This window comes from Hipposideros armiger, unplaced genomic scaffold (genome assembly GCF_001890085.2).
Source record: "Hipposideros armiger isolate ML-2016 unplaced genomic scaffold, ASM189008v1 scaffold_484, whole genome shotgun sequence".
Classification (NCBI taxonomy): Eukaryota; Metazoa; Chordata; class Mammalia; order Chiroptera; family Hipposideridae; genus Hipposideros; species Hipposideros armiger.
This window is the reverse complement of record NW_017731834.1, coordinates 436,683-447,203: the sequence shown is the minus strand read 5'-3', so window position 1 is coordinate 447,203 and position 10,521 is coordinate 436,683. Positions and strand designations below refer to the sequence as shown.

At 39.0% G+C, this 10,521-nt stretch overlaps 1 protein-coding gene across 1 annotated transcript in view; it reads left to right on the top strand.

Moving 5' to 3' along the window:
- The window catches only part of LOC109395810 (netrin receptor DCC-like), a 498,319-nt gene that overhangs the window by 398,047 nt on the left and 89,751 nt on the right, over positions 1-10,521 (top strand). Inside the window, exon 2 of the mRNA XM_019667140.1 lies at positions 10,227-10,509. Within this exon, the coding sequence (XP_019522685.1) occupies positions 10,227-10,509 (283 nt within the window). The remainder of the gene's footprint in view (positions 1-10,226; positions 10,510-10,521) is intronic.

Sequence of the window (10,521 nt, the reverse complement as noted above, 5' to 3'; positions counted from 1 at the left end):
TTATAAGCTTTTACTAGGCTGAAATCCAGAGTTAGAATCGCAGGTGTGATTGGTGTTTGATGTTTGATGATATTGATGTTTGATCATATCCCATCATCCAGAGGATAATTTTAGTTTCCTTCAATGGAGAGCTCTTTTTGTCTCAACACAACAGAAGCAGATGCAGGAGCATCTATTTCTGAGAAGAGATAGTGATGGCCAAGTTTCCTGAGTTGATTACAAGATTTGGGAATCATCAAAATCTCCGAGCATCCCAAAGTGAAAGCTTTTATAATTTTGAAAGAGATCAAATTACACATAGCAAGTTCTATGGGGATTTGTATGACATTTTCTAATCTTTAAAACTTTTCAGGAGCCTCTTTCTACTTCCATGCTACTTTTCATAAATTTCATTTTTTTTTATTTTATTGCTTTAACCAGAAGCTTTTACATTTTTGGACTTGGAAAGGAATTTCTGACTCCATAGGGCATTATTTTTCACACTTAACAATGTTAGATGTTATAGATAAAATGTCATACCTTAGAAAACCCATTCTAGGTTAGTCTGCTGCTGTGACTGAATGGTCTTTGAAATTAACAAGAATATGATAAGGAGAGCAAGCACTAAGGGACTTAAACTTACAGAAACATTTTTACTAGTTGTTTGAACATTTTGGTGAGTTTCTAAAATACATGAAGGATCGTTTCTGTCTCTAGATAATTAACATAAACTTGGAATATCCCTGGCCGTGTCATTTCTGATACTTATTCCTGTCTGACAAAACTAAAGCAAACAGATGTTAATATTTCTTCTTTGTGTCATCCTACAAAAGTAGGCCTTTCTCTATATTCTCATTTAGAAAATATTGAAGGTTTTATATGTCAGTACCTGCTTATAAACTATTGTCTTTCAAAGAAGAAAACAGAAAAAATGATGACATCATACTTTTTTTTTCTTTCAGATTTGCACAGATAAGAAAAAGCTATAAATTAGTCAAATGCATATATGGCTGTATGCCTAAATCCTGAAGGTTTAGAAATCTTCCCAAACCAATATTTGGAGACACAGAGGGCTGGAAACCCACTCATTCTTATCATGAACTCTAGTGTCAGACTCAGTTGTACATGTGTCTTAATGGATAGGGTTTTGGTACTCTCAAGTGGGTTTCTCCAAAATATAATTACCTTATGTAATTTTATAGCAGGCGAAAAAGATTGCTTTTATGAAACAAGGCTGGGAAATGTTACTATTTGAGGGTTCATTCAAATAGAATGACCACTGGCATCTTAAAAATAAAACCAAACCAAAACAAAACAAAAACTTCTCGGGCCGGCCAAGTGGCGCGTTGGTTAAGAACTGGCTTGGGACGCCAGAGGGCCCCGGTTCGGATCCCACATATGAGGGCCAGTGACACTGCCCTCNTAAATTACATAAATTGCTCTATTGATCTGCTAGGAATCTCCTGAGACTCTTCGTTTTTGAACAGCCCACATTGAATCCCTCACCAACCCCACCTGGCTGTGCCTTTAAAAAGGACCACGGATCTGACCATTTCTCACAAATTCCACTGCGGTACTTTAGCCCAAGTTGCAGCCTCACTCTCCTGTACTGTGGAACTACCCTCCGAACTCTTTCCCTCTTCCTTCCAATGACCGTATTTTCAACATAACAACTAGGGTGATCCTTGTAAAACAGGGTTTCTCACCTTCAGCTTTATTGATGTTTTGGTCTGGATAATTCTCTCTTATGAAGGGTGGTGCTGTGCATTGTAGGATGTGTGGCAGCATCCCTGGCCTCTTTCCACTAGATGCCAGTAGCACACTTCCCAATTGTGACAGCCAGAGATGTCTTCCAAACATTGCCCAGTGTATCCTGGGGGGCAAAAATCAATCCCTATTGAGAATTACTCTTTTAAAACTTAAGTTGGACCTTTTCACTGTAATGATCAAAACTCTCCACTAGGTTTTCATCTTCCTCAGCGTTACAGCAAAGTTCTTTTGTTTGCCTATAAAGTCCTGCACACCTTCCTGTGACCTCTGGACCTTATCTCCTTGAACTCGCCCCTCTCACTCAGTCTGACCCGCCATGCAGGCCTCCTGCAGTTCCTGGAATAAGCCAGTCACACTCCCAGTTCAGGGCTTTAGTCCTTACTCTCCTCATTCCCCACAGAGTTCTGCCTCTAGATGTTGCTCTGTGACAGTTCCGGACTAAATGCTTGTGTCCCTCCCTCCGGCCACCCACCGAATCCATATGTTGAAGTCCTAACCCATGGTGTGTAGTTGGAGATGAAGCTTTTGATAGGTAATTGGGTTTAATTGGGGTTAAGAGTGTAGGTCTCCATGATGGGCTTTGGGTCTTTATAGTGAGGGGAAGAGAGACAAGACAAGGAATTCTCTCTCTCAAATATTATCGTGACAATGTGGATCATAAGAAAATTACTACAAATCAAAAAATGAATAATTTCTTAGAAGGAAATGCATACGAATTTTAATAGCGGCTATCACCCAATGAACGGGATTCTGGGCAATCATAATATTTGGCTTTATGTCCATATTTTCTTCTTGTATAGTAAATATGAGTAACAATTAATAATATGGTTCTGAAAGTCTAGGTGGGCAGATCTCCTAACACTAAAATCACTCTGACTGATTCAGTCATGGCAGCTTTCCATGAGTTCTCTCTTCTCTGTAGTGCTCTCTGTGAGAACCAAGTGGAGTAATATGGATTCATGTACTATATGCCTACTTTTGCCACGGTCTGAAGGAAGTCATTTCATGGGGAATAAGTTTGCTAGATAAAATATAGAATGCACGGCTAAATTTGAATTCTGGGTAATCAACAAATAATATTTTAGTGTAAGTATTTCCTATGTAATATAATATTTATTTAATGTAACTATTTATGACATCATATAAAAACATTATTTATTGTTTACCTGAAATTCAAATATAACTAATGTCTTTAATTTTTATCTACTAAATCTGGCAACTCAAATGGGAGAGGAATTTGAACTGTCAAATGTCCTTTCAAATTTTTCATTTCAGTTTCCATCCAAAGCTCCCCTCTATTTTAGTGATATTAAATAAGTTCACATAGTAAAATGCACCTGTGTCACTTCCTGGTAAGTCTTCCTTGCATTATTTAAATTTGGGAATAAATTCCATTAAACCTAATTCATTTCTGATTTCCAGTTGTTACTAATAAAAACTCGTCTTGAAGTCAAACAGCTTTAAAATATATTAGGAGTGAAACGCACACAATCTTTTAAAAATCAGACATCTTCTAACAATTATTTTTACTGTGTCTCTTATCAAGAAGTGTGTGTGTGTGGGGGGGGGGAAGAAACAAGAGCACTGATAATTCCCAGAAGCCCTAGCTCTGGTGAGCTATATTTTCTTGCTCTGGGCTGGATGAAGTTAAAAGTCTCACATTAAGATGAAGCACGTAAAGTGCACCCCAGGCTACAGCAGAGTAGAGTAGAGCTCTATTATGGTTTTGCCCATCTGGAGACTAAACTGAAGGGCAGGTCAGCAAGGATAGTGTCAAAATTTCCAGTATTTTAAAAGCCTACCATTGTACCATGGACCTAAAATGTAATGAATTAAATGCGACCTGAAAAAGAATATTTTCCAAAACTTCTTTGGGGAGACGATTGTAGCTATTGTAATGATCAAAAGATCTCTTTTGACAGCTCTTTGTGTGAAGGACCAAGAATATTCCAAGGGGTGTTCTAAATGTCCAATTGACTGTGGAGTTGGAATTTTATTTAATGGAGTTCGGACAGCCATTTGGGGTCCAAACAGGGTGCTGGTTACAGTAGAGGAAAGATGCAAGGTATTGTCAGCAATAGCCTGCTTCCTTGGCCCGTTCTCCATTTTTCTGCAGCCTCTCAAAAGAACACACAACAAATAAGAATGACATATGAGTCGAAAATGTCTTCCATTAGTTGCTTCCCTTGATCATCCCCATGAATTTCATCTCCCTACTTAGAAAAAGAATTGCCCCAAATCGCACAAATTCCCCAAATATGGAAAATCATAATAAGACAGTCCAAAGAACATAAGGATCCCCAGGCCCTGGTTTAGACCACCAAATGTTTTGGAGAAGCTGTTCTCAAGCTTCAATGAATGTGAGAATTCCCCGCAGGCTAATCGAAGCACACAGTGTGGGACCCCAGCCCAGAGTTGCTGGTGGGTAGGTTTGGGGTGGAGCCTGAAATCATGCATTTCTAATAGGTTCCCAGGTGGTGTCGCTGTTGCCAGTCNTACTGTTATGCCAGTGAAGCCAATATACTTTGTACTGGTCAGACCAGGCATTCTAGATCAAGCAACTGCTGCTATCATTTCAGAAAGAAACTACTGGGCAATCTTCTCAACCCAGCCTCCTTAATGCTCTTTTACTTGAAAATGATTTATTGAAGTGGGGAGTTATGGGAGTTAGTGGGTCTAGACTGGAAATATGCCATAACCCCCTCTCCTCCAGGACAAAAAGTCAAAACCAATGCCAGTGTGTAAAAAAACCAGATCACTACAGAGCTCCTCTGAATAATCATGAAAGTGCCATCTCATTCATTGTCACCACCACACATTCGCCATCCAACACAGCCCTGTCCCCATCCATCTACTTGCCCAGCCACATCCCCTGCAGGGCTTGAGAATCACAGTTGGGACCTAAGTGCTACATCTGCTTGTATTCACACTGTTGTGGATAGAATGGGACCAGCCCCTCCTCCCTCAGGTGATGCAACATTGACTACAGAATATGTTATAGGGCATCTGTGTCCAGGTAGCTGCTTCTTTCGTTAATTTTTAAGCATTTACACCTTGAATATTAAAACCATTGACTTGATTTTTATAATACTTTGCCCTTTGCAAAATGTATTCCTGTGCATTATCTCATAATGCTCAAAAAAGCTGTGTGATACAGTTACCCAAATTGACAACAAAGTGAAAGAAGGTATACAGTGATTTTTTATAGGTGGAGACTAGAACTCACATTATCTAATTCTGGCACATACTGATTCCCTTATCACTTTGCTCCTCAGTCTAAGGACTAGATTTAAGGACTCTGTGAAGTTTCCCACCAAGTCAGCCTTTTATTTTTAATAAATGAAACTCTCCGGAATATAAACTAAGGAAAAACAACAATTACAATAATAATAAAATTGGTTTGATTTATCCATATAGGGTCTTGAAAATATCAACTCCTTGTGGGAAAAACACTATGATTTTAATGTTTCCTTTTACGATGAGAAGATTTGGCTATCATAAATTTCCGTTAAGTGATAACAAATGAAAATCCCTTCTGAAATGTGGAGAACATGTCATTTTACAAATAAGCTTATAAATAGTTGGAAGGGAGGAAAATGTTTTCTTTTACCCATCTAGGTTCTTTTACTGATCTAATAATGAAATTGACATGAGGCAGATTGACAGGAGAAAAACAAGTTTAATTTCATAGGTACAGGAGCCCCATAAAAATATGAGACCCAAAGGCAGTCAGGCAATTGAGGCTTATATGCCATCCTGAGCTAAAGAATGAGATAAGGACCTGGGACTTTAAAGGAGAGGAGGGTAGTCATTCATAAAATAAGAAGAGGAAATATTTGGTGATCAGATGTTTGTCTTGCCATACCAATAGATCAGTCCAATAAAAAGTTACCTGTGGTAATAGCTCTCTTCCTGGGCCAGGGGGCCTGTCTACATCTCATTAGGTAGTTAAGAGAAACGTAAAAGTTTTTCTTGAATCTGCTGGCTCTTGATTGCCTTTGGCTCAAAATAATCCACATGCCAAAGAGGCACATTTTGGATGGATAAATGCTGCTCCCCCCATAGCCTTTTTAGACACAAGATTTTCATTTTCTTTTATCTTTGTGTTTTTGTAATTCAGGTCACGTTTTCATTGTGGGTTGTTTTTTTTTCTGTTTCTTGAAAATCAAGAAAANACTTTCCCAACGACCCAATAGATCTTCAGGGAGAGGAATCAACTTTTTACTCATTTCTGTAATGATTTGGATCAAAGTTAGGTTTTTATTTTTTTTATTTTTGTAGTTTAATACAGGACACAAAGCAAGGCAAATGAATATAACCTGAAATAAATTTAGGCCTTCAACTATGTAAACCAGGGTTTGAAGGGCTGGCTGCTTTCAAACTTAATTTTAATTCTAAGGGGGAAAAAAAATGAGCCAGTAGGCTGTTATTCAGTCATTTGATAAGGGTTTCCTCTCCCAGGTCCCATTTGGTATATATCCTAGAAGGCTGATGAGAATGAGGACTCATTTTCAGCAATAACAAATACGAGGACAGTCAGGCAGGACCATCACTTCCCCATGCACCCTTCTAGTGAAGATGTGATGAAGCTGAAGCCTCAAAGAAGTGATTTTGTCAGGTGGTGGTATAAAAAACTGGATTTCATGGATATGTAATCAGTCCATCATTCCAGCTCCATGCCACCCTTTTGTGGCTTCTTTTCCTCACTAAGGACTCTCTTTCATATTCAGTTAAACCAAATTGTACTTGAGCGAAGATGTCCTGCTGGGCAGCTAACCAGCCTGGTTTAACCTGGACGGTCTTGGCTTTATAACTTGAAAGTCCCATGCCCTACCATCAGACCCAGGTAACACTAGGGTGGTTGGTCAGCCCACCTAGTGATATCCCTGTCTGCTTAGCAACGATAGACTGAAGCATGAAAGCAGGACGTCCTTTGACTCAGGGGACATAAGGGGTGGCATCCTGATCATGAAAACCAAGGTTGTCAGCCACCTGGGACCTTCGAGTGACCGGCATCAGAATTTTGATTGATGAGCATAAAGTGTAAGAAGACTAAAAGTCTATGTTAATTATGATTGATTAAAAGGAACAAGTGGAACAGTGCTGAGGATTAAGGTAAAATCTGCTTTCCTAGAATATTCCAAATGCAGTAGAAAGCGTGCANAAAAAAAAAAAAAAAACTTCTCTGGTAGGCTTTCTTCTGGATGAAATTCCCACCATTGTCATTCTAATATAAAATACTCTGTAAAATTGTAAGGTGCATAGTTTCATTTGACTGTCAAAAGCATTCTTCTATTGCTTTCCAATTATTTCTTTCACCCATTTCCCAGGAGATCTGTCCCCTCTTCAAATACTGACTGCCCAAACTCTGTCCACAACTTCTACTTCTTTGTTGTCTTCAGTGTTACCATCTTTCTCTGCTCCTACATTAAATCAGTGTAGTTGATCTCCGTGGAGGAAGCAATTTGATAAAATGATTTCATATTGAGAAACAATGTACGTAGTGGTAGAAACAATCCCTCGAGAGGAAACTAGTACTCTATGAGAAGAGGGGTGAGGGTGACCTAAATTGAAGTCAGCGCAATGTGGGACATTAGTGGGACACTTAAGCTTGCGTGAAATACCTTGTTAGGGAGTGGAAGCAGCTTGTGCCTGACATGGGCCACGTCTTTGAAAAGGGGGACCATTGGAGACAGTATCAATTTTTTCCCAGCAGATTCTGTTTGCTTGTATCTGCCTTTTCTAAAAGCAAAGTAACTAATGCAAGCTACTTAAAGCAGTGAGATTTCTTTACTCAGAGCCATATATTCAAAATGTAATTGTTACAAGGAGTACACAAGCTCATATTGCCACTGAACTGCAAGAGTAATTGTACTGGAGAAAAGTTAATCTTTATTTAACTTGCCTAAATTATCCTCTCACAGCACTGAAAACTGTCATAATCTCCTTGTTTCAGATTAAGTGGATTATTTATTTGTGATAATGGGCACAGATGCTCATTAACATGCTGTCATAAGCAGCTGTGTTAAATGTATTATGCATTCTGTGACATAAATACGGGTGTTCAACATGGGGCTGTTTAAAATATAGGTCCCAGGAAGAACAAAAAATAATAAATGCTTTCTAATATAGTTGCCTGATCTTGAATTCTAAATTCATTTTTACCTTATTCAGGCTGCTTGTGTGGAAATTGCAGGTATTACACCAGTGAAATATCTTGACATATAAGGACATTAGAACTTTCTGCCTTCCCATCCTTGGTGTCAAGCTGGGTGTTCACCAGTTTGTTTCTTTTCTTGTAAAAGAGAGGATTATATAGATATAGGAGAGTCATTTATAGCAAAATCAGTCTGCATCTCAGTAACCACAGAGCTGGGTTCATTTGATGGACGCCTTCCACCCAACCTACTTCTGAAAAGTCTCCAAACTGGATGTTGAATTTATAGTTCAGTACCCCTCATTTCACACTTGAAGAAACCAAGGTTCTGAGGACTTAAAAGATGTGTTTGAATCCCAGGTATTTAAGTAATCAAGCCAGGACCAAGGACTAGATACGTGGACTCCCAGGTTTCTACTTTCCACTAGGACAGTGGGCAGTAATAATTAGCAGACTGTATCTTTTGGGATATTTACCAATATCACTTTTATGGTAGGCTAAAATGCTCACTGTCATTTTACAATTTATGTTCATTTAAGCAAAGTCCCAGCGGCTTTCTTTGAGGGAATGGCCTCATTGGAGAAAATGAGGGCATGATAATGAGGGATTCAGTTCACTGGGCACAGTTCAACCGAAGGAGGAAAGTAATGGCCCTCAGATGTAAGGTTTAGAAAAATGGGTGTGCAGGAGCATGGCTGATAGCACCATGGAGAAACAGTGAGAAGCTGTTGAGATTCATCTTCACCAGACAGTGAAGTACACAACGCTAGGAAATACTTGTGTCCATTGGAGCTAGCAGGCGTCAGTCATTTATGAGAGTATTGATTATAAGCAATTTAGGTTCCTGCCTTTGAAATGGTAGAAAAATGGAAACTTTACACTGTGCACAACCAAGTTTCCCCCTTATAGAAAAATTAAGGAATCTAGCGAAGTTGGGGTTGTTATCCTAAAGAAAAAAAAAATGAAGGCTAAACCATGATTTAGGGGTATTGTTGAAGAAATTAGATAGTGTTTCAAAAGAATAAAGAGCTCTTACAAGGAAATGTCCACCTCCTCTGCATTTTCACACAAGGTGATTCAGAAGAAAATGGGATTAATCAGCAGTTCTCAACCTTTCGCAGGGGTTGCCTAAGACCATCGGAAAACATGTATTTTCGATGGTCTTAGGAACTGAGACACCGCTCCTCTATCCGTCTCCAGGCCCACATGCAGATACACCCACATACGAGTACCCGGCAACCCCTGTGAAAGGGTTTGATCCCCTTTGGGCCCCCTTTGGGGGGGTCGAACGACCCACAGGTTGAAACCGCTGGATTAAAGGAAAGCAAGAAAATTCAGCTAGAGTCTAAGAATGATTAAATATTGAAAACAAAATACTGAGGGACATTGTAGAATCCCTTATCCCCAGAGATGGTTCCAAATGAAATTGGAAGTAATTTAACTTAAATGATTTTGGTATACACCTGTCTGAGCAAAGGGGGAGCCCAATTAGCTCCTGAGACCTCATCAAAGCATTTGATTCAACAACCAAGCATTCTGCCAAATGACATACTGTCAGCCCTGAAAAGAGTATTATTCTTTAATAATACTTGTTCCATTCCCTCAGGATTCTTAAATAACTTTCTTTTCTTCCTGTTGATTTCTTATGTTCATTTCTGTTTATGGGGTAAAAATACAACTCAGATTTCCTGGCTCATGAGCAACATTTGGATGGAAACCAAGACACATCAGGGGTTTGTGATTTTAAGTAGTAGCTTTATCAACTTGCTTCTGCACATGGGATTCCTTACCTATTTTAAAACCTACCTGAGTTTTGTTCCAAATAACTTTTCCCACTCTGTTCAGAGTTGATTTTTCTGTAGTTGTTAATAAAATACCATTTCTGAGTAGATTTTTTTTAATTTAATGGGTATTATAATCAAAATGCAGAGATAGGAATAGCACTCCAAATCTTAACTATTCCACTACTAACCATTGCTACGTTAAAATATCTAATTGTATTTGGAAAATATTAGTTTATTCTGTCAAAATTTCCAAATGCAAACTGATATATGATGATGGCCTTGCCTACATTTGTATGACATCTTAATTTTTAGTATTATTACTCTTTGGGTCAATTGTTTCATTACTTGTTTACTTCAATTGGGCACTTTTTTGCTTCTTTAACACAGTATCCTTGATTTTAAGTTTCATTTATTACATGGACATTTTTCAAAGCACCCAGCTGTTTTGCAAAAGCTTTGTAAAGAAAAGGCAGGAGATTTAAGCCTGAGATCTATCTGAATAAGTGAACATATTCCCCTGTACTTTCTTATTCCAGGTTTCCAGATTAAGGCTTTCACATCACTGCACTTCCTGTCTGAACCATCTGATGCCATCACGATGCGGGGGGGCAATGTCCTCCTGAACTGCTCTGCAGAGTCGGACCGCGGCGTCCCGGTTATCACATGGAAGAAAGATGGCATCCACCTATCCTTGGGAATGGACGAAAGGAAGCAGCAGCTTCCAAATGGGTCTCTGCTGATACAAAACATACTTCACTCCAGGCACCATAAGCCAGACGAGGGACTGTACCAATGTGAGGCATCTTTAGGAGATTCTGGGTCTATTATTAG